This window comes from Ricinus communis, chromosome 1, assembly GCF_019578655.1.
Source record: "Ricinus communis isolate WT05 ecotype wild-type chromosome 1, ASM1957865v1, whole genome shotgun sequence".
Classification (NCBI taxonomy): Eukaryota; Viridiplantae; Streptophyta; class Magnoliopsida; order Malpighiales; family Euphorbiaceae; genus Ricinus; species Ricinus communis.
This window is the reverse complement of record NC_063256.1, coordinates 12,776,892-12,802,420: the sequence shown is the minus strand read 5'-3', so window position 1 is coordinate 12,802,420 and position 25,529 is coordinate 12,776,892. Positions and strand designations below refer to the sequence as shown.

General features: G+C 31.3%; 1 protein-coding gene across 3 annotated transcripts; it reads right to left on the bottom strand.

Moving 5' to 3' along the window:
• Positions 1–17,484: 17,484 nt before the first annotated feature.
• On the bottom strand, positions 17,485–25,287 carry LOC8267943. 3 transcript variants are annotated; one of them, XM_048371573.1, is made up of 4 exons: positions 24,937–25,287; positions 23,494–24,063; positions 21,491–22,682; positions 17,485–21,014 (listed from the first exon to the last, which is right to left on the bottom strand). In XM_048371573.1, exons 2-4 carry the CDS (start codon positions 23,637–23,639, stop codon positions 18,018–18,020), a joined length of 4,335 nt encoding a protein of 1,444 aa, XP_048227530.1. In that variant the 5' UTR covers positions 23,640–24,063; positions 24,937–25,287; the 3' UTR covers positions 17,485–18,017. The 3 variants fall into 3 exon arrangements, with proteins under 3 accessions (XP_048227530.1, XP_048227536.1, XP_048227531.1); XM_048371579.1 differs by lacking the exon at positions 24,937–25,287 and adding an exon at positions 24,755–24,918; XM_048371574.1 differs by lacking the exon at positions 24,937–25,287 and adding an exon at positions 24,440–24,738.
• Positions 25,288–25,529: the final 242 nt, after the last annotated feature.

The window sequence follows — 25,529 nt, the reverse complement described above, 5'->3', positions numbered from 1 at the left end:
ATTTTATTTTACTAATTTTTTTTATATTTTGCTATAGTTTTAGGAGCTGAGTTTGATTATTTTTATTGCAAATTATATTTTTTTATTTGTTAAATTTGATATTTTCATAATTTTTTTTTATTTTTAGATGTTACAATTGATTAACTTAATTATTAGAAAATATTTAACGAGCTCGAACTCGAACTTTTTTATTATGCAACCACTTAATGAATCAAATTCGAACCAAGCTCGAACTATTTATCAAATCGAGATAGTTGCAAATCGAGGTCGAGTTATTCACAAGTCTAAATATTTTAAAACGAGCCGAACTCGAGCTCCATTATAAAAGCTCGAATCGAACTCAAATCTCTGTCAAAATTAAACAAACCAAGCTTCAACTTGTTAATATTCAGCACGGCTCACCTCTCCGCTCTTCATTGCTAAAGGTTGAAAATTGATCACCTCCAAACAAATCTACAAATACCCACCAAATTATCACAAATCTTCATCACCACCGTCAAACAAAAGCCTTACATTCCCATAACCACAAGTCCCTACCCAGGGGCGCCACCACCATCGTAGTAATAACCGGTGACGTCGTCGGCCGAGCGACCTTATCAAGACCTGTTATCAACCTTTCCTCGCTTTCTTCTCAGTGGGTTAAAAAGGAACAACTGCGGGTTGGAACAGTAGTGGAAGACTGGAAGCCTATTGACTGAAATATATATATATATATATAGTATTAAAAGGCGGTATATTATCGTCATTAACATCTGTAATGGATTGTGTATCAGTTCCAAAACTTGAAGCAACTGATGATAAGTTATCAAAAGATCTTTTCTGGGCCAATATCAAGTAAAGTAGGCACAAGAGCAGTTAGTATTCACGGTTATGCAAGAACATGATATGCGAGCAAAGAGAGATTTTTTTTGTTTTCAAGAAAGGCAACAAAGATTACTGGTTATTTATTTTTAATTGAGCTAATATTGTTCTATTTATTTTAAATTTAAAAAAGTTAAATGAGAGCCATGTGTCATTTTATCATTGGTCCATATTCTTAATGGATTTCTATAACTAATGGTGAAGTTAATGCGTTATCGATTTAGGTCTAATTGGACATTCTAAAAATTTTAAAGTTCAATTTGACATATTTTGCAGCATGAGAATTTAATTGTTAAACTACAACCTTTAAAATAACAAAAAATAAACTACAACCTTTAAAATAAAAATATGTTAAATCATAAAATAATTTAATAAATTTTTTCCTAAATTAAATGCCTATAATTACAGTTTTGTTACCTGATTTGCGAATGTAAGGAGAGAAGTACAAATAGCTTTTGTGTGCTCCGAAGAAATGCAAGAGTTTTAGGTCCAAAAAAGAGATTAGCCCATAAATGATTAAAAAAAAATTATAAATTTGGTATTTTAAGTTTATCTAAATATTTTTTTTATTTAATTAAATATTTAAAATTACTAAAAATGCTCAACATTTTAATATTTCTAGCTAGTTTTACAGATTAAAATACTTATGTTACCTATTTTGAACAGTAAATTAATATAAATAACATCTTTAAAAATAATATTATATTTTCTTCTTTTTTTTTCTCTTTTTATCCATTTTTAGCACAATTTTTTTAAAAAAAAGTTATTTCTCTTTTGAGAAATTAAAAGAAAAAATAGTAAAAGAAATTCTCATTCATTCAAATAAAAAATTAAAAAAGTTAAATATTACCTTTTCTACTCTTAATTTTTTTATTTTCATCTAAAAAATAAAAAAAAATAGAAATAGAAATGTATTAAGTTTTTAAAAAAATATAAATCCTAAAGAAATAATAACAATTAATTTTTTTCAAAAGATGCTCAATATAGTGTTTCTATCAGGTTCTACAGATTAAAATACTCACTTGATTTATTTTGAATAGTAAATTGACTTAAATATCTTTTTTATAATAATATTATATTATATATATATATATATATATATTTCTTCTCTTTTAATCCTTTTTCGGTATAATTATTTTAAAATTTTATTTATTTCTCGAAAAATTAAAAAAAAAAGAAATAGTATAATTTCTTACATTCTTTCACCTTAAAACAATGAAAGAAAAAAAAAATGTATTAAATTTTCTTTTAAAAAGATAATGTTTGAAAATAAAAAAAATGATGAGTAAGTTTTTTTTTTTGAAAAGTGAATAAACTATAAACATTTAAAAAGATCACAATTGCTTTTTGAGTTCTAAAATAAAATTTAATAAAAAAATATGAAGAATACCAACGAATAAGAAAAAGAGGAAAAAAGAAATAGAAAAATTATAAGTAATGATAAGTAAGAATATTCAGTTTAATTTCATATCTAAAATGAGTTAATAAATCATTATTTTTACTTATAAAATCTGTAAAATAAATATCATAATATATATAAATTAGCAAGTTCAGATACTTCATTGAATAAAAAAAATTAAACACTAAAATTTAAAAAAAAAATCAAAAAATTGAGACACTAAATTTATAATTATTTGGATTGTGAATTGATGAAGAAATCTAATTAATAACTAATGCAAGAAAGATTTATTAAAGTAAAGGAGGGAAAATAGGAACCATATTAACAAGAGAACATTAAAGCTGAGTTCTTAAATTCATAGAAAACTAAAACACAGATTAACTAAAACCCTAACTATAGAAAATAAAAATGAAAAAGAAAAGAGGACATAGGAGGTGATTTTGCACAGAAATGGGTAGAAGTTTTAGCCTAAAATTGACATCTTTTCATATTATTTTATTATTAATTTATGCGTTAGTCAGATTTAAGTTTAACAATATTAATACAAGATCATTCAACAATACCATTAATAAAAATCTTATTTCTAAAAGACAGAGCTTGGAGGTTTCAAAATGGGTCTCTGTTAGTTCAAGCATCGGTCAGTGCTCACTTTTAAATCATTCATTTTTCTTTTTTCTTTTGTGACAGTGCGCAAGAGAGAGAGAGAGCGCGAGAGAGAAGCAGGTGCTTGAGGTGAAGGAGCGAATGAGAGCTGCTAGCACAGAAAATCGGTCTGCAAGTGAAAAAGAAAAAAGATGAAAAAGAAGATAAAAAAGAGTTAAAAGTAAAAACAAAAAATATATTAAATATGTAATACAAGAGGCGCTTTTTAGGCGACTTTGTTTAAATTAAAATAATTTTATTTTATATTATACGGCATTGATTCTTTCTTAATTAGTTTAAATCCTATTTTTTAAGTCTTATAACTAAAGATGACTTGCAATCTGTTGAAACTTTTATAATTATAAAAATAATTTATATTTTATAAAAAATATGATAATTTTTTTATATTTTTGAGCAAATTATACTAATTTTTTTATAAGCGTTACTACTTGCGAAAAGAATGAATTATATTAGAATGAAATAATTATTTTTGTGAAATTTATTGACTTATGAAAAAGTTGATAAATTTACAAAAAATATTAAATTTTTTGTAATCGCGAAATATATTACTAAATTATAAAAAATGACAACTATTTTCATAATTTTTTACATATTAAACTAATTTTTCATAAGTGTTACTAGTTACAAAAAATTGAATGATATTACGAAAAAATGATTACTTTTACAAAAGTTAATGATTTATGAAGAAAATGATAAATTCACGAAAAATATTAAATTCTGTCGTAATCTCGATAACTTTTTTGAAATTTAATATTTTATGAAAAAATTGACAAATTTATAAAAAATATTAAATTTCTCATAATCAGTGAGATTTATTATTGAATTACGAAAAATGAGAACCATCTTCATTTTTTTCATAAATTAAGCTAAATTTTTGTATATTTTAAGTGCATATATTTTTAAAACTAACTTATGTTACTTTAACAAATTTTATTTTAATTGGTAACCTGTAATTACAGGTTATCAATCTTTTTTTCAAAAGAAATATATAAATTGTCATTACTTTATTTTAATTAGTAACATGTAATTATAGGTTACCAATCTTTTTAAAAGAAATTATATATATTATTATTATTTTATTAGTGGGTTAAATAAAATATGATTATTTTGTTTTAAAATAAAGTAACTATAAAATTTTTCAATACAAAAAAGACAAAAGTGTAAACTAAAAAAGAGGATGTAAAAATGTAAGAATTTTAAAATGAAGACATTATATGCATATTTTTCTTCATAAACCTCAAAACTCAGTAACCATATAATTTTTCAATACAAATAGGTAAGAGTATAAACTAAAAAAGAGGACGTAAAAATGTAAAATCATAAAATAAAAACATTATATGTATTTTTTTCTTCATAAATCTCAAAACTCGGTATAGAATGCAACATTCATTTCTTTCTTAAAATATATAATGATCTATACATTTTATAATTTCCACCATCAAATTCTAATCAAATAGCTGAAATTTTAATTTAGTATAATGAGTAATTATTTATCGAATAATTAAATCTCAATTATGAATTTAAATTAAGTAATTAAAATGTGTTAATCCAAGAATGGTCACAAAATATTTTGTAAACACATAAAAATAAAAAGCAAGAAGCAGAAAGGAAAGGAAAATTTATTAATTTGATATTCTAACTTTTCTATTTTTTCTATTATGGTATCTAAATTGTTTTTTATTCAACCAAGTATTTGAATATGTTAAAAATATTCAATATAATATCTCTAATCGGTAACTTATTTTAAATAGTAAATTGACTTAAATATTTTCTTTTAAATAATTTTTTTTATCCCTTTTCAGCACTAAATTCTTAAACAAGTTTATCTAGTTTCTCAGAAATTAAAATAAAAAATAAAAAAAATTTGAGTGATATTTTCTTGCATTTACTTAAAAAAATAAAATAAAATTCTTTCATCTCAAAAGAATAAAAAGGAGAGAGAATGAACTATTAATTTTTTAGAAAGAAAATGACATATAAAAAGTAACGAGTGAATTCTTTAGAAAAATAAATTAAAAAGTTAACATCTTATCTTTCAGTGTTAAAGAAAGATTTAATAAAAATAAAAAGAACTTAAGAATTAAAAAAAAAATTAAAACTAAAGAGAAATAAAAAAATTTAAATTATTTTATGTGTATAATGAATAAAATTATTATTTTAATCTGTAAAATTTATTAAAAAATACTATAATATATATAAATTAACAAATTTAAATACTTGACTAAATATTAAGTCAAACTTAAAATAGAAAAATCAAAAAATTATGATACTAAATTTATAGTTATTCCAGACCAAAACAAAGCTTTCTTTGGGTCAATTCCATTGCGTTGATTAAAAGCAATCAAGAAGAGAAAAGATGGGTTGGCCAATGTAAATCTCTCTCTCTCTCTCTCTCTCTCTCTCTTTGATACAAAAAGAAAGGCAAAGGCCTCATGCACAACACTACTAAACTGTCATCATCTGACCAAAGATAAAAACCAGATGGAGGGTTAACCAAAAATATGAAAAACTATGGAAAGATTAGTGGCATAAAAAGGTAGCCAATCCGCTGCGAAATTAGCTTCTGTATAAATGGGCTTCAAGCTGATTCTCCAATCTTTGCTCAACATATTCCGAATTTTTTGATCACCGGCTCATTTGCATTGTGAGTTTTCTGCACGCCTTGAATAATCTGAACAGCACAGAGGCTGTCAACCTCAACTTCCACACACCGAACACCCAAAGTCTTAGCCATGAAAGTGGAAAATACAAAGTCTCAAGTACTTTATCAATTTAATTAGTAGTATAAGCACTTGCTTATGTATTAAAAAAAGAGAAAGAAATTCAGATGCGCTTGATCTGCTGGACACCTCCTTTGGCGGCCTGGTGCAAGCTCAACACCGATGGGTCGTTAAAAAAAGAATGGTATTGCTACAACTGGAGGGTTAATTCAGAATTCATTAGGTGATTTTTGCTTTCAATTTCGTGTATTTTCCACTTTATTGCTACAGTGTTTTCATGGTCTCTTGAAGACATTTTCCTTCTTTACTAGAATGCTGTTCAGCTTTTCTGTGACCAATGAATGAACATTTATATGGAGTTTTGGAGGTAATGATGCCCGCTATATAATTCGGGCTTGTGATGTCCCAACCCCTTTCGGTTTTTGCATTCCCTTCCTCTTGGAAGCATGTCAATATCGCTGCAATGGTTGCACTAGCGCCATCGCAGCTTTCCAGGATCAGCTCTGACATAGTATGAAATGGAATGTAAGGCGTAGTTACTTGGTTATTGATCTGGCAAGCTCTTCTAAGGTGAAAATATCAAAAGACTGGTTTCAATTAATACTCTGATTTAATCATGAATAGTTTGGATTGTAGAAAAATATGAACCTGATTCAGTAAAATTATAGCTAATAATTTGAGAAAATAAAAATAAAAAAAATAAAATACACAATAAAACACAAATTTACGTGAAAAATCTTTAAATAAATTAGGGTAAAAACCACGAACAATGATAGAAGAATTTCACTATAAGAAAATAATAGGAGTTATAATCTCTCTATTTATAAAGGAAAAAATATTAAAATTCTCTCTTTATAATAGAAGAAAAATAATTACTTAACTCTCTAATATTTTCTTCTTATTTTTGGAATGAATGAATAACAAAGTGAGGCATCTATTATATAGGCTTAGAAAGTACTTCAAGATTATTAACTTAGTAATGTGGGAGAAATACTCCTCAAAATTAATAACTTAGCAATGTGAGAGAGATACAAACTCCCTAAATATCAACAATCTCCCAATTGAAGATTTGATTGAGGATCAGTCAGATCTTCACACCGTTCTTTCTTTCTTGCCTTTCCATGCTGCTTATGCTTTTGTCAGGCCACTAGAGGATTGACACTAAATAAATTTATCAGCATTAACTGCCTTCGTCAAAAAATCTGCTAGGTTGTATTTAGTATGAATTTTCTGCATATCCACAATGCCCTCTTCCATTTTTTCACGAACGAAGTGATATTGGACTTGTATGTGCTTTGACTTTGAATGAAAAGCTGGATTCTTTGCGAGATGCAAGGCACTCTCACTGTCACAGAACAGAGGAATATGCTCTTGTTCATGCCCGAGTTCCTCCATCATCATTTGCAACCATACTGCTTCCTTACTAGCTTGTGTAGTTGCTACATGTTCGTCATTGTTGATGTTGCCATTGCGATTTGATACCACTCACACCGCGAAGTGTGAACACATATCCTGTAATAAATTTGCTTTTATCAAGATCACCTGCATAATCTGAGTCAACATATCCTCTGATAATAAAGTCTGATCCTCCATAACACAATGCAACATCTGAGGTTCCCATAACATATCTTAGGATCCTCTTTACAGCATTCCAACACTCTCTGCCAGGATTCGCCATGTACTGACTTACTACTCCCACTGCATGTGTAATGTCTGGTCGTGTACAAATCATCGCGAACATTAAGCTCCCCACTATTGATGCATATGGTACTCGAGACATTTCCATCCTTCCTTCTTCACTACTGGGACTCATACTGGAGGATAATTTGAAACTAACAGGAAGTGGGGTAGAAATTGACTTACAATCTTGCATATTGAAACGTAGCAAGACCTTTTTCAAATAATTTTTCTGAGAAAACTAAATCTTCCTATTATTTCTGTCTCGATGAATTTGCATCCCTAGAATCTTGTTTGCTAGTCCCAAGTCCTTCATTTCAAATTTCCTAGCCAACTGTGCCTTTAGTTCCTCAATATGATCTTTGTTGGGGCCTATTACCAACATGTCATCTACATACAACAGTAAGATGATAAAATCACTTTTACCAAACCTCTTGAAATATGCACAAGGGTCTGCATTAAGTATATTGTATCCAAGGCTTATGATGAAGGAATCAAATCTCTTATACCAACACCTCGGCTCCTACTTTAGATCGTATAGAGTTTTGTTCAATCTACAAATCAAGTTCCGCTTTTCTTTTTCTTTAAAATCTTCTGGCTGGAGCATATAAATTTCTTCCTCAAGATCTCTATGAAGAAAAGCTGTTTTCACATTTAACTGCTCTAGATGTAAGTCAAATGTAGCACACATCGCCAAGACTACTCGAACAGTTGTTAAATGAACCACAGGGGAAAATATTTCGTTGAAGTCAATCCCCTCCTTCTGAGCATATCCTTTCACCACCATTCTTGCACGAAACCGCTCCACTTGATCATCACTATTTCTTTTGATCTTAAAAACTCATTTATTGCCAATGGCCTTTCTTCCTTGTGGTAGTAGCACAAGCTACCAAGTCTTATTCTTATGTAAAGCTTCCATCTCTTCTTGCATTGCTGCCATCCACTGAGATGCATCTGAACTGCTTATTGCTTCTTGGAGGGTTGATGGCTTCCCTTCCTCAGTTAGAAGACAGTATGTGACATTGCTGCCTATATCATAATATTTCTGCCAGGTTGGTGTAAATTTTGTACGTTTTTCTTTTTCAAATTCTGACTCTTCAAACTCGACCGGTTCTTCCTCTTCGTGCTCTGGTGCTACTTCAAAAGAATCTTCTTCTGTAGACTTTCTTTCCACCTGTATAGTTGTAGTCTCTGAATTTTCTTTTGAAGTATTATCATCTTCTCCCTTCAATTTATCTTCTAAGAAGATTACATCCCTGCTGATTATAACCTTGTGGGTAGTGGGATCCTACAAGCGATACCCCTTCACACCATCAGCATATCCTAAGAACAAACATTTTCTGGGTTTTGGATCCAGCTTTGTAGTTTATTGGGTATTATACATCACATACACAGGACTTCCAAATATATGGAGGTTTGAATAATCAACTAAATTTCCAGTCCACATCTCCATCGGTGTCTTTTGATCAATTGCTGTAGATGGAGACCAGTTAATCACATATCAGGCGGTGTTAACTCCCTCAGCCCAAAATGTCTTGTTCAGGCCTGCAGCTCCTAACATTGCTCTAGTTCTTTCTAACAGAGTTCTATTCATCTGCTCTGCCACTCCATTTTGTTGAGGAGTGTATGCCATAGTGAACTGCCTCTTAATGCCTTCTTGCTTGCAAAAGCTATCAAATTCATTACCTGTGTATTCTCCTCCATTATATGTCCTCAAACACTTGATCTTATTGCTTGAATCAAGTTCAACCCGCGCTTTGTAATTTTTAAAAATTATAAATACATCTCCCTTGCTCTTGATAGGATACACCCAACATCTCCTGGAGTAATCATCGATCAAGGACACAAAGTACATAGCTCCTCCTAGTGATGAAACTGGCGCTTACCATACATCAGAGTGAACTAATTCTAGAACATCCTTGCTTCTAGAATTGGATGTATTGAACTGTAGTCGATGCTGCTTGCTTGTTATACAATGCTCACAAAAGGGTAATGACACCTTTGTGAGACCAGGAAGTAGATTTTTCTCAACAAGAACCTTCATGCCTTGTTCAGACATATGTCCAAGCTTCTGATGCCACACCATTGCAGATCTCTCGCTCAAACTACTTGAAGCAACAGATGCTTCTGCTTCATGCATGGTCTCTCTCAAAAGCATATACAAATTAGCAGCAACTTTTTCTCCTTTCATAATTACAAGCGTTCCTCGGCTAATATTCATGATTCTTTTTTGAACTTTGATGATGCAATTAAGATCATCCAGTTGTCCTAGAGATAACAAATTCTTCTTCAGACCTTCCACATGTCGCACTCCTTGAATAGTGCGGACTGTACCGTCGTGCATCTTCAACTTGATGGTTCCAATGCCTATGATCTTTAAGGTATTATCTTCACAACTATACACAGATCCTCCTAAGATAGGTTCATAATGATGGAACCACTCTCTTCAAGAAATCATGTGATAAGTTGCTCCTGAGTCAAGAAGCTATACATCAGCAAATCTCTTCCTGCTCTCAATTGATATTGCTGCTTCACAGCACAATACATTTCCATCATCCGAAGTGCATGCCACATTCCCTTGAGGATTGGAATTCTTCAGACTCCAACAATCCTTCTTCAGGTGACCTTTCTTACCACAATGGTAGCATTTATAATTCTTTTTACTTTTTAATTTTGATCTACCATGATTGTGACTCCCATTTGGGCCACGTTCTGTTGATCTCCCTCTCATCACCATCAAGACTTCCACCTGTTGTGAACCTGCCTGCTTGTCTTCCTTGTTCTTTCGCCGATTTTCTTCTTCAAGAATAGCGGCTGCTATATCATCAAAGACTAGAACTTCGGTAATAACATTATTTGTCAAACTGATGATGAGTTGATCATACGAATCAAGTAGACTTTGGAGTAGAAGTTTTGCACATTTTTGTGACTCTATTTTATAGCCTAAAGATGTGAGTTGAGAAAATAGAGTATTCAAGACATTAAGGTGCACTGTCAGTGAAGTAGATTCTGACATTCTTAAGATGTAAAGTTTCCTCTTAAGAAAAATTTTATTGTGTAATGACTTGGCCTCGTACAGTTTAGTGAGGTGGTCCCAAATCTCCTTTGTCGTTTTCTTTTCTTCTATACTGGACAAGATCTCATCTGCAAGTGCCAGATGAAGGTTTGCAATAGCATTCCCATCCATCTTGTTTCACTTATTATCATCTGTGAGTGTTGTCGGTCATTCACTGATAGCCGCAAGACAATTGTCTTTTCTCAATACAGCCTTTATCTTTAATTTTCACAGTGAGAAATTACTCCTGTTGAACTTTTCAATCTCAAATTTTATCGCCATTGCTTCTATCACAAACGGTGCCTTTTAGCTTGTAAAACGAATCACAGTAATGAACACAACTCACTAGGTAAGTTCCCAGGAAAGACTGGAGGGTCACAAGCGGACCTCTTAAGTACCAATCTTCTTAGACAGAACCTTCCCTGAATTGTAAGTGTTCTTACTACTCCACACAAGCTCTTTTGCACCAAAGAAACCTCAAAACCCTTTTCTGATATGAAAGATCAAACTGAGCTGCAACAACAGAATTGTAAGGAATTTCTTGCCAACCAAGCTCTGATACCAACTGTAGAAAAATATGAACCTGATGGAGCAAAATCACAACTAATAATTTGAGAAAATAAAGATAAAGAAAAATAAAATACATAATAGAACACAGATTTACGTGGAAAACCTTTAAACAAATTAGGATAAAAATCACGGGTAAGGATAGAAGAATTTCACTATAAGAAAATAATAGAAGTTACAATCTCTCTATTTATAGAGGAGAAAATATTAAAATTCTCTCTTTATAATAGGAGAAAAATAATTGCTTAACTCTCTAATATTTTTTTCTTATTTTTGGAATGAATGAATAATAAAGTGAGACCTCTATTATATAGGCTTGGAAGGTACCTCAAGATTGTCAACTTAGCATTGTGGATGAAATACTCCTCAAAATTAATAACTTGGCAATGTGAGAGATATAAACTCCCTAAATATCAACATGGATTTGGAAGGATAACATGATGAACATATTTGAGTATCTTGGAGGACATCTTCAGACTCGCGAGATGTTGGTGAAAATCGAAGTCATGGAGATTTTTGTTTGAATAACTTTGGTGTGGAAAGGCATTTTAATAAACTGAATCCCATTTATATTCTTATGTGAACAGATAATGCAGAGAGGGATGGAACGTGTATGCAAAAGGAAAAGGGAAGCTCGTGTTTATAGATGCTCGCCAGTTTGCCTCTGCAGCTCGGAGTTATTGGTCTTTTGAGTTAATATCTGTTGGCATGCGGGTGTTAGCCAATCTTGAATTCCTTTCATAAAATCTCAATCAAGAATTCTCTTCCTCTCTTCTGCCAAACCAGGTCTCTCGCTCATATCTTTCAGGTTTCAAGATTTCTTCTGAATTCCAAGCTTTTGGACCGACATCATAGTGATAACATGGAATTCCAGAAAAATTCATTAGAATGTCAACAGCACATTTCTTTCACTGCTTTCATCCGCTGAACTGGAGAGAATCACTGAAACAGTATTTGTTATCTTTCGGAGAAGACTTTTGAAACTGTTAACTTGAAGAATTAGTCGTCTTATGGGCAACTTGGAAGGTTGGCATCAATAATTCTAGGGTCTGGCAAGCTTTATATTGGAGGATAAGAGAAATCTTGGATGGTTTAAATTGCAATTCATCCTGGAATGGTTTGATAGAGGAACTCTGTGGGAACGCAGTGCAGCAATGGAATGTTTATAGCAGGAAGTAAAAATTAAGAACCAGGAGAGTTTCCTCTCCAGTCTGCATGGAGATTCGGAAGATGCTTATAATACAAACTGGCATAAAGAATATGACTGCATGCATCTTTCCTGGTTGTTTCTTATGCCTAGTTGAACGCCAGCTTATTTTGTCATCATACTGCCAAGGATACTTCCTTGCTACAGAAACTTCTTTTCTTGATTGGCTCAGCTACCCGGAAGAAAATGTCAGAAACTTCTTTAATAAATAAATTAGTATTTTAATTAGATAATAATTTTAAATTTAAAAAATAATATTTTGAATAATTTTTATATTTTTATTAACTAATAAGCTAGTTTTCTAATTATATAATAATATTTAATCCTAATAAATAGTAATAATAATCATTTTATAGTATTAATTTATATATAAACAAATTGATATATTAATAAATATTCTTAAAACAATTTTATATCGTTACATTAATAAATTTATTTTATTTTGCTAAAATTTTAAAATAGTAAAAAAATTAAAAGAACTTACTAAATTTTATCTATATACTCAATTACATTATTATTTATAATTAAAATAATTACAAGAGTTATATAATATACGGATAAATAATTAATCAACTCTAATATTGAACAATCAAATTCATTGAAAACACATGTAAGGTCTATATATGACTGAAACACTGCCGAGTGACAGAATTATAATTTATTATTCTCTCAATACAATTAATAATTGTTAAAAATATATCTATTTTTTCTGTTTAGTATATATTCTTATTTTAGGATATTTATTATTTTAAATAAAAAGATCCAATTAATTATATGATTAAAAGTTACACATGACTCCTATTATCAATTAGAATTAGTTATAAAAAAAACAACTAGAATCAATAAATATGCGATTTAAAGTTAAACTCATATTTTTCATTAATAATCTAAAATAACAATAATAAATAAATATATATATATATATATATATATGAGACCAGTATATAAATTTAAAATAGTAATTGATAGAATATGAGTAATAATTTTTTTTAACTTTAATGGAAAATATATAATTATTTTATTATAATTTAATTTAAATATCGGAGTTGAATCGCCGAAATTCAGAATCCATTCTCACAGTTGCTTATATTCTTTATTCTGCAGATCTCTCATAATATCTCTCAAGTTCAGTTGAAGTTTGCCAAATCTATCGGTAATGATTAATTACTTTAATATTGTATGTCAAATTTTGCAATAATACAGCAAAACAAATTATGAATATAGCAAAACGAGTGTTTTAGATCCACCAAAGAAAAAAGAGTATTTTAGTATCGAACTAGACAAAATCTTTCAACCAGTAGGATGACAAAATATTATTTAATTTTTTATTTTAAATATTATAGAATCAAAATCAATCAAACTTGTCAATCGAATCCTTAAACCTAATCAAACTAGCTGATTAACTCTTTCATTTTTATTAAATTTCTAATTTTAAACTCTAACTAAATCAGATTAATTGCTAATTTTTAATTTAAACCGTTTTAACCAGTCAACTCAGTCAAAATTTCTAGAAATTAAGTAAAAGTTTTTACTAAATTACTATTATCAAATTTATTTTTCAATTATATAATTAAAAAAATGATATTTTAATCAATTTATTAATTTTATATTTATTATTAATTTAAATTTTATATCAATTTTTATATTCAATTTTAATTACTTATATAATATTTTAAGAATAATAGTTATTTATGTAAAATTAAATACACAGATGAATTTCATAATTCAAATTATGAAAACAAATAAAAAAATTAGAAGAATAAAAATAGATAGAACTTTAATAAAATAAAAAAGTAGACTTTAAATTAATAATTAATTATGTATATAATTAACTAATTTAATAATTAATTATATTAATAAATTACAATAAGAAAAAAAGCCAAACACATAATTATAACTCTGAATTTTAATTATTTAGTCAATTTAATATTTTATTTTTTGATATAATCTAATAAATACATAAATTTATAATTTTATGATATTTTAATATTTTTTGATATGCGTTGTTATTACATGTGTACTGCATATATATGTTTAAACATTATTAAAAAATAAAATTTAGGTGTATGTTAGTTAAATTAAGAATTAAAAATATTTAAATTTTACAATAAATAAAAATTGATAACTACTATTAAAATAAATTAGATATTGAATTATTGAATTAATTAATCAAATACAAATTAATAAATATAATTATGCATTTTGCCATAAAAAAGAAGGGTCTTAGTTCCTATTCTCACTTTCACCGTGCAAACACATTTCCACGTTCCGTCATAAACGAACTACAAAATTGCTTTCAATAATTAACCGGACACGTAATATGCCGATTAATTCTAATAATAATAATAATACTTATTATAAAAGAATATATAACAATTTAGTAGAATTTTAAAAATTTTAAAAATATTAAATAATTTCATAATTATTTTTTATACTTTAGAATAATATATATATATATATATATATTAAATAATTAATCTATTACTATATATAAAAAAACTATATTTACATATTAATATTTTATATACAATTTGTGAATTATTAATTTATGCATATTGAAGATGACTTGATATAAAAGTTATCAATATGATAACATAATATTATTATAGTACAATTTCATCGCATCAAATAAAAAACATTTCAGTTTTTTTTGCTAAATTATTAACTTATCAATTTAGATATAATTTATAAATAATTTTAATTAGTTAATATCATTTTAAATACTTCAATAAATAGTTTAATACGTATCAAATAAGAAAGTATAAATAGAAAAGATTATATGTAAAGCAGTCAGATTTATTAATAATAATAATAAAATTACATTTCACACTATTTTATTTAAATTTATAATAAAAATATTATCACTTCAATCATCTTTGAAAAAGAAAAAATTCAAATGATACGTAAATATCGTTTTCATCATTAGACTATTAAAATAATAGTTATTAAATAATAGTTTATTTTATTTATTTATTCAAACATATCTAATAATAAATCAAACTCATTAATATATAAAAATTGATTAATAAGCATGAAAATAATTAAAAATTATCAAAATAATTATTTTTTGGACAATTTAATTAAGAATACGCATCAGAACTTAAACTTATTAATCTTTATAAGAAAATCAAATAGTATATGAAAAAATATAAATAATGAGTGGACAACAAAATTCAAAATCATTATAATTCCTAAAGAAATCAGGTAGCTACCCCAAAAGCTATCATCTTTTGTTATCTAGTTCTTCTTTTGACTACATTCTCTCTCTTTTTCTCTATTATATATTAAATGGGGAAAGGTATTAGATAATTCTTTTCCCCTTTTGGCTATATCATAATTAAATCTTTAAATTTTAAAATAATTTAATAATATTTTAAGATTTTAAAATATAATATTCTTAAAATTAATTTAATTCTTACTATATAATGATATGAGATTTAATTAATTTTATATTCTAATTCAACATATATTCTTTAAATGCGATAGCGTTAATTTTCCTTTTTAATCAATAAAAATCATAAATTGTTTGATAAATAAAAATTCAAACTATAATAATTAGTTAAAAAAATGAATTTAATTTAAAGATATATTATTTTATTTTTCAAATTTTAACCTACTTTAAAATGTAAGAATTTCATTACATTTTGGAAAATAATTCAAAAATTTATTTATATCTTTTGCCTATATTAAATAAAATTAGAAAAAGTTGTAGATGGGTGGTCTCAAAATGCTTATATTTTTCTATAAAACGATGAAATTGTCAACTTTTCTTTTTATTTTAATGATTAATTATCTATCCATTAAATGAACGAATCTAAATCTTTAATAATAAATTATATAAAAAAAAATGAATCTGAATTGAAGTAATAATTGTATCTTTCGAGTTTCCCAACTTGCATTAAATTTGTTACATAATGAAGGAAAATGACTTTTCAATTTATAAAACTTAGTTTTCGTACTTGAACATAATAATTTAATCTTTCAAAAAAAAAAAAGGAAAAAGAAAATAAAATAAAAAATTGCAACAACATAATAAAATTGTTAAAATATTAAGTTTTCTCAAGTGCATTTTTTAAATACTAATTATAATTTATTAATAGTTGATTTATTTATGGATTTTTGTTGCATGGTAAGACTATAACGGCTATATTTCATGGTCTGTTTATCTTTCTCATATGACCACGTGTCCTTTGGCTTCCAATTGTAAGTACTAAGAAAGTAAGCATAAAACAAATGAAAACAATGAAATATAATGTCTGTCCAGTCCTCTCACATTTTTCTTTAATAATTCTCTTAACATATTTTACTTTCTTTCCTTTTTTCTCCCTGCCTCTTTAATTAGGGGTCCTACCATCTTTATGCCTATTTTTCTTTTCTTGCCCCACACCAAAAATAAATAAGTAAATAATTATATAGCCTTTTCTTTCTGCTTTTTTTACCCTTTCCTCTTCATCTTCTTATTTCTCAAACTCATAAAATAAAAACCTAAAATATCATTAAAAAAGAACAAGTAGATTATAATGGAGACAGTTCTGCATTACTACCTGGCTAATAATGCTCATGCATCTGTCATCTTTTTCTTCATCTTCTTCCTTTTTCCCAGAGTAATATGAAACACGCCATTACAGCTTCTTCACTGGTTTTACAATATGAATGTACATTGATCATACAAGAATAAAATAATAAATGGAATGGTCTCGAGCTAGCAAGCAAAGAAAAACAGTGCATGTGTTCGTGTATGTATATAATGGAAAAACACAGAAAGAACTTATACATTCTGTCTGCTGTGTTCATTTCGTTAACATCTGCATCACTATTTGTTGTGTACTCAGGCAAAGGCATGTGCCAACTTCTACCCAATATCACCACCACAACAGCAGAGATACCATGCATGCACCTTTGCATTGTTCTTTCTTTCTTTTTCTTTTTTTTTTCTTTTTTTTTTTTTGTTAATTGGCTTAATCTTTGAAAGTGACCTCAAGAAATTATTCTCATCATTCTATCCAAAATGACATCAGGCTAATATAAATCCACCAATGCACTAACATATATAAATACAACAAATGTGGCTATAGCAGACTATGTTTATCACCATTTTAGAGACAAGAAAGTAACTTCAATTATTACGTACCTATCTACCTTCCATTTTACTTCAGTTGCTCCACTAACAACAGTCCAAATGTGATGGAAAAAGAGAGGGAAAAGAAAAAAAACCTAAGCTTTAAATCATTCTGAGCATATCTGTTGAAGATGAAAAGCTATCAGGAAACAAGTTTATAAAGTGATACATGTACATATACGTGCAGCAGCACTGCCTGTAAAAAGAGAATGCAAATGAAGCATGAAAAGGAAAATTTATACAGCACAAAAGAACAAGGTGATATATTGTTTATATAACAACACTTGACTTTTTTTTTTAGCTCAAACGGGGATGGATTTTTAAGAGAAAAATTGGCGTAATACAAGGGTGAGAACTGAGAATTTTTCTTTATAGGAACATTTGACTTCATGTCTTTCAGCCTAGAGGTTCCATGTTACCTATTATTGCAAGATTGCTTATACATTATCTAATCTTTAGGAGAAGTTTTAAGATTTGCCTAAGCAGAACCCTAAAAGAAAAACTGCTTCAAATGAGACTCAACATCAGGTGCATCAGAAATGAATACAAACGTTTCTCTGAATTCCCAACTGCTAATCTTATGCCGCCTGTCTTTGATCAAACTTCCATTATTTTCTGCTGTAGAAGTCATTTTTTGAAACCCCAAAAGTTTCTGGCAACTCCTAGTTGGTGGAAGAAGCTCAAGTCTAGTAGAACAACTGATGAGCAACCTAGTAAAGCACAAACTCGAAGAAATGGCCATCCAAACACTATGAAAAGCCTGGAGAATAATGCAGTGCGGGAGATCTTAGATGACCAGGTGAGGAAGATGCAGCCGGAAAAGGACTTCGCTGCAACACACCAGAATCTTCTGAGATGCAACCCCACCTGATGGGACATGTGTTGCCTGGCTTAATTGGGGTTACATGCAAGCTGGCACCATGCACCATTGGTGATTTACCAATTGGAGTATGTTCTTGTGACTGATAACAATTATAAGGATGCACACGGTTTAGGTTATAACTTATCTGGCTTTCCCTCCTGCCTTGGGCGTATTTAGCACCATCACTGATCACAATGTTTTCACTCTCAGGAATGTCATCGATGATGATGATTTCTTTTACTGGATTTACGGAGGAATCTGAGTGCTGACAATGGCGGTCAGGAGTTGCTATCACTTTCTCCATGTTATCCATGGATGATGAGTTTAGTCTGTTCTTTAGCCTATTATGTCGGCTTGGAACATTGTAATCATGATAATCCATGGATGTTGTTGCAAGACCATAATCTGTGTGCTGATCTTGAAATATGCCTGCTGGTAGTCGAACATGTAAAGGCACGCTTGAATCAAATTGGCTTCTAAAACTGTTAGACAGCCCACCATCAAAGCATTGACCTGCTACTTTATGTGAGTTCTGACCAAAAATCACAGGAACTTGGGGACCTGTTGGATGCAAGGGGTGACACTCCCAATTCTGAATATTTCCAGGAAAGGGTCTAGAGAAATCTGCAAATTGAGGAGTGTGATGATTATTCTGAACATGCGGTTGGATCCCCCCAAGTGGCACAGGGGCGTCTTCATCTTTGTTAACCACCATCAAGTTCTTGCCCATCAACCTGAGTACTGGATTGGAAGCAGATGGACTTGCAGAATCAGAATCATTACGAGCTAGAGGCCTCACTCCAGTATTGGGAGAATCCTTGAAAGGAATGGGACTTGCAAGGGGTTTAGTGACTGGGAGAACCACCTTCTCAGATCCTGAATTTGGGCAATTACTTGGAACAGCTAATTCAGGCCTCACATCCATATCCGCAAGCCTCAGATTGGAATTGAAATCCATCTGCTTTCCACTAGCAGGACCTGTCATTGAAGCCATTTTACGACGCCTCAATAGTTGCGATTCTTGATAATTTAAAGTAACACCTTGATTAAATCTCTCCTTCCTTTGGCAACAGCATGGTTGATCATTCTTGTAAGCAAAAGATCCCTTCTCAATATAGATCCTATCAAGTTTCAAATACTCTCCACTGAAACTGGTTCTTTCCATATCTGTACTTGTTGCCTGTGGAATAACACCGGCACTTTGTACTGAAGGCTCAGCAGTAGCAATTGTTGACCTAATCCTATCTTGAGCAGCATAAGGTCCCAAGGATGATGATGGTTCTGAATACTTGAAACCTGCTGATGGGTTGGAGATGGTGGAGGCTGCAGACATAGGGGAATCTGAGGAATCTCCATCAACCACATCATGCTGATCTGGAGAAGAATGAACCCGGCTTGTGGTCAACGATGAGTTCCCTTGAAAATCCTCTGAGCCCATATCTCTAGGGCTTGGCAAAAATGACCCCGGTGGTCCTGGAATAGGTATTGGATCAACCTCAGCAAAAGAATTTCTTTGCTCAGCTTCAGAATCCAACTCCACCCCCATTTCAGCATGTTGCCTTGCCATATCATTACCAACTTCATCAGCAGAAAACATCTCTTTGTCATTGACAAAATCAGGCTCAGTCGGATCTGCTGGTGCTTCAGTCCCACAAAACAGCCCTCTATAATTAGATTGGACCTTTAAGGAATTATCAAGCTTGTAAAATTCTGAGTCTACCGGCTTAACCAAACTTGTCGTACTCCTACCATCAGAAGTCTTAGAAGATGGTTCAACAACAATGTTCTCCGCATAGACATGAGCCTGTTTTCTAGCAGAGTCCAAGCAATCAATTGTTTGTAGAAAATCATCACCAATCCTAACAGAAGAATCCGCATCCACCTGCATATCATCATCGTAACAATGAGTTGCAGATCTTGAGCTCCTCAAAGCCAATGCTTCCTCCTCATGAGAAAAGCATAACGTTGCTTGCCTAGTTTGCAGGACAGTGATTCTATTGAGAGAATCCTTCTCGGCCATTTCTTCTCTTTCAACTTGATTATCTGCATCATCATGCATTATTTCATATTGTTGATCAACTTCAGAATGCCAAGTCAATACTTCATCTCTTTTTTTCATGGAGCGCACTTGGGACTTCTTAAGGGCTGCCCACTTCTTAAGTTTACCAGGCATAGATTCAGCTCCAGAAGGTTGGCTGTTGACAGATATGTTTCTCCTAAAAGAGGAGAACTTCATTGCTTTAGTTACTATTGCATGAGCACTTCGAGATGACTTTGAGCTAGCAATGCAAGAAATATCAGAAGCATTGATCGAGTCTCCATGAGTATCAATTGTTTTCTTCTTCAGCAAAGAAGCATGATTCCTGGTCGACTTTGAAGGCTGCAACATACAGCTATTATAAACTGAAGTACCACAACTGCCCAATTGGTTGGGAATTTGTTTCATTGGAGGAGAAGAACTCTCCGGATTGTTGCTCGTCCTGGCTTCCAAGAGATTCCCCACTTTTTTACACCCAGGAGACTGCTCCCTCCTGTTGCTAATTTGGAGTTTATGAATTGACTTGTCTGTCCTCACACTGTTTCTAGAAGAAGACACAGGATTCTCAGACAGATAATTAAGTTTTTCAACATGAGTCCTCTCTGCAAGAGAATTCCCCAAAAATGATTGACCATTATCAACCAGTAAATCCCGAGGTAAATGCCAATTGCATCTCACAGGTTGATGACCCTCTTGACTAGCAATCTTCTTTGTAAAACCTCTTCGTTTAGAGCAAACCCACGGTCTTAAAGTCCCAGAATCACTGGGCTTGGATTGTTTTGACATCCAATGATGCTTTTCAGAATTCTTTGCCTCTTCTGGACATTCTTCTTGATCTCGAGAAATCTGTTCACAGAAAATTTGACAACCATATATAGCTGAATATTCATGCTAAAGAATTGTATCAAAAGATCATTTAAGACTAGTAATTTGAAGTGAGAGTATGCATCAGAAGTAAACATTACTATATGGGTTTGAAGAGGATAAAGAAATGAATATGATATTATTCTAGCAGCATTATGCATGTTCAGGAGCTAACATGAAACCACTAAGCACAATGTTAAAAGTGCTAAATGGCAAGCACATCGGAGGCAAACCAACACTGGTGGGAGCATCTAACATATATTTCACCCCAAAAAGAACATTGCGAAATGTCCCATGGCAATATAACAAGAATGTATAGTTAGCTGGTTTTATACATGCCAAGCTTATTCAGCCTCTAAATCAATTAAGGCAGTCAATCAGGAGATTCATATATTATGAAGGAGAAGGGAGAAGAAAAAGAAGGAACAAAGCATACGCAGAAAGCAAGAGAGCTGTACCTGAGATCCATGGGCTTTGTGGGAGAAGATTTTCTTGCTTTGTGGAGCTAGTTTTAGACACTTCTGATGTTTTTCTGCAAGGCGTTTTTTCTTCTTGTTTGAAATGTATTTGATTCCTTTATCTCCTTTCAAGAGTTTCCTTGTTCCAATATCTTCCCCTACTTTTGATACTGATGATTGGTCATTCAACTTGGATAAAATCCTAAGCTTAGTGCCATTTGCATCAATATAAACAGGTCCTACATCACCAACGTCCTCAGGATAATTCATTGACACCCTTTGCTTTTTCCCTTCATTATTATTTTCAGTCTTGTCATTCTCCTGAGTAGGTAAGCTTGAAACCGTGGCCCAGCTCGTACCATTTCTTCGATCAAGTTCTTCTAACGTGCATGGTCTAGCTGTACAATAGATATCTACCATCAACCTTGTCTTCCTGGGCTTAATCCTAGGTCTTGTTAGCTTAGAATCAGCTGTCCATTTGGGTGTTGACTCCACAGAAAGACACTGATCGATATGAGCGTTCAAGGTTGTGTTTGAAGTGGATGAGAAAGTTTTGCAAACAGGGCAAACTTTGGAAGCCATTGTTTCTGATATGGTAGTAGAATTAGAAGCAATATCTTCAGTAGAATTACGATCAGAATTGCCACCAAATTTCACTATCAGCCTACACTTCTTGCCTACTGACCTGGAATTGCTCTCAGTCTTCTTGTTCCCACAAGGTACAGCAGCTTCAACTGCAACTGTAGCTTTCCTGCAAGTCTCAGTTGGTGCGCTAGATTGCCTGTTATGAGGAAGTGACTTTATCTCAGTTTTTGTTGAAGGATACTCTATCTCAGATTGAGATACACTTGTTGTTGTTGACGGAAAATCATTTTCTTCTCCAGATCTACATGAACTTATGTCTACGCAAGATTCAGCTAGCTTATTATTCAACTGGGGATCATCTGATGAGTCTAGTAGCACATGCTTCTCCTGCCTAGAAGGCTCCTTGTCAAAATTGCTTGTGTTTTCCTTCTCAAGTGAACAACTTTCAACCGTACATGTCTTGAAAGACAGGTTCTTTGCTGTATCGAGAAGCTGAAATGGTGGCAACACGTCCTTCACGCCATGTTTCAAACAAAGCTGCAAGTTTTTCAGAGAAAAAGGCCAATTCTTCTTGATATCTTTACTCCGGGCTGTAAATACATAATCTCTGCAGCACCAAAAATCAGCACTTGTCATTTACTTGATATAACTTCATAACAAGACAGAAAAGGTAAAAGCAGCATCAATAATAAGCTATAATTCTTCAGTATCTACAGGAGTTAAAACCATGACAGCCATGAGACGTTTATATCATATGTTAACTCAAGAAAATAGAAACATATGGTTCATGGAAATCCAAGAGAAACCCAAAGAATGAACAGTAGATAAACAGCCAAGAAACAACCATGACAACTAGATTCGAAAAATAAATCTGGTGAAGTGAGGAAAAAAAAGGTCTGAAGCCAGTTGAGTGATATGGTTAAAAACAAGTACAGATTGTAAGAAGGATTGTATAAAGGTGACATGAAATCACAGGCATCAAGAAAGAAAAGAGCAGGTGAATATTGACTAAAAATACTTTCAAAACATAAATAATGACCCAAGAATCATATGTATGCTAGAGCTTGGTGGCTTTCAAGAGCCGTGAATGAGATCATCATCAGAGGCAAAGTAGTAAACAAAAGCATTCAAGGACCAAAAAGAGACAAGACGGGGGTGTATCAAGAATTAGGCCCCATCTCCAACTGAGCCACAAGGAACAACATATGCAACTCTTTGGATCTGACCCAACAAAAGATCTTAAAGATTAGATTACTTTGAGATCACCATGAGAAAGAGAAGCTAGCTAGCAGTTAGCTAGAGAGAACCATGAACCCAAAAAAAAAAAAGGAAATAAGATAAAAAGAAGCAAAAACGGAAAAGAAAATAGAAATCTAGCACTATTCATCCTGAAATGAGAGATGAATGAAAATTTTTACCTTATGGAGAAATTAGGGAGTGGGGTATGATGATCAAGGGGTGGGTTTGGTAGATCTACCTTTGGCTCATCACTACTAGTAGTAATCAGTTTTGGAAATTGGCAAGAACATGAGGGATCTGGTGGAGGGTTTTCAATGGATAACATCTGATGCTAAGCTTCTCTCCTCTTGTGCTGTTTTTGAAACAGTCACAAGCTTCTCCACAACAACAACAACAACTACTAGTACTAGTTCTACTACTTCTACTATTACTATTATCTCTTCCACTTCCACAACTGGGCCTTATCTTTAACTTCTTAGCCTTCAGCATATACAACATAACAATAACACTATTCACTGGCCTCTCTCACCTCTTACTCTCTCTTTTCCTCTTTTAATTATCTTTCTCTTTCTAATCCAAAACCCCACCACCATCACAGCAAAGCAAACCTCACATCACAGCAATACATACACATACAGCAGCTTCCAGCTGCAATATCAAAGGAGCTAGCTAGCTCTAATTATTTGCTTTGGTATTTTTCTTTTTTTAAAGATCAAGCAACACCACTAGAATCTGCATCCATCAGCCTCCTGCAAAGAGAAAACAACGATCAAGATGGTATTCAAGAAATGACCCAGAAGAAAGAAGATGGTGGAGCTAGCAGATGTGAATATTCTAGAAAAGATCGTTATTTTATGTGATGGGAATGAGTAAAATTGGAGCATCCGTATGTTTTGATTGATCAAGCAAGGCACAAAATAAGCAAAAGAACAAAACCCACAAGCAAAGATGATGTTGAAATTCTTTAAAAGTATACCGGGTAACCGTTATTTTATGTGGGTAAACCCAGAAGAAAATAAAAGTTGAAAGATTGAGACTTTGAAGCACTGTAACCCAATACCATAACCCGAAGAATCAAATCTAGAAAAAGAAAAACATATGATAATAGATAGAGATTAAACTCACTCGAGAATTTATTAACAGAAACAGAACTCGAAAGAAGCAGCAAATGAAGAAGCTGTACCAGTAACAAAGACCAAAGGAAAATCGAAAAAATAAACCGAAAAGATCTGGTATGAAAAAGTCTTAAGATAGCTGGAAGAAACTAAAGAAAAGCCAACAATTTTCAGGTTTTCACATAGTAAGTGAACAGTTAAAAACTGACCCAAAAAAAAAAAAAAAGAAATCCTGAAGAAAAACACAAGACTAGAAAGACCAAACTCTCTCTAATCCAACCCTTTGAGAATCAAAGAACAAGACTTTGAAAGTACTGAAGCTTACCCACAAACTAAAACGCAAAGAGATCATGAAATCACACGCACAAAAAAAAAAGGTAGTTTCTTCCATTCAACTCCAAAAACCAATCTTTAAAGCAACCAAGAACCAAGAAACAAGAAAAGCAAGAGCAAAAAGACACAAAATCAAAGAAAAATTGAAGAGGAGCAGCTTGTTGTAAAACAAACCTTAAGCTTTAATTTTTTTTCTTATTTTTTTTCCTGAAGGGTTTTTGTTTTTGTTCAGAGATGATGATGGAGAAAAGAGGAAGAAAATGAGAACTTAGGAGAAGAGTGAAAAAGATAAAAACAAAACAAACAAGAGAGAGAGAGAGGAAAAGAAAAGAGCACCACCCACTCACACATCAAAAGGGCATCAGGTTTCTAACCAAAAAATTTAATTTAATTTTAATACAAAGAAAAAAAAAAAAAAAAAAAGGGGGGCATCAGGTTCTTCTCTTTCTTTGTTTAATTCAGTCTCATCAAAAAGTACCCATTTTTACACCCACGATTCACCTCTGAATATGCGGTTTTATGACTCTCTTTCTTCTTCTTATCAAGAATTCTATTTAATTTGCAAGAAAGAAAAAGAATTCTCTTTTCTTTATTTTTACTTCCTTGGAAAAATGCAAAATGAAAAATGGTAAAAAGAAAAAAGAAAAAAGAAAAAAGAAAAAAATGAAATTACAAATATACAAAGCTGTCCTATCCTATACCTACCCTACATAACCCTTCTTCAATTTTTTCTCTCATTTTTTTATTCTTGAAATTGTTTTTTTTTT

Bases quoted from the DNA above. Each gene is read 5' to 3' on its own strand.
- LOC8267943 (XM_048371573.1), bottom strand. From the start codon at position 23,639: ATGTTATCCATTGAAAACCCTCCACCAGATCCCTCATGTTCTTGCCAA. The intron at 22,683-23,493 runs GTAAAAATTTTC...TTGGTGCTGCAG, and splicing joins CTCCCTAATTTCTCCATAAG to AGATTATGTATTTACAGCCC. The intron at 21,015-21,490 runs GTACAGCTCTCT...TTCTGTGAACAG, and splicing joins ACAAAGCCCATGGATCTCAG to ATTTCTCGAGATCAAGAAGA.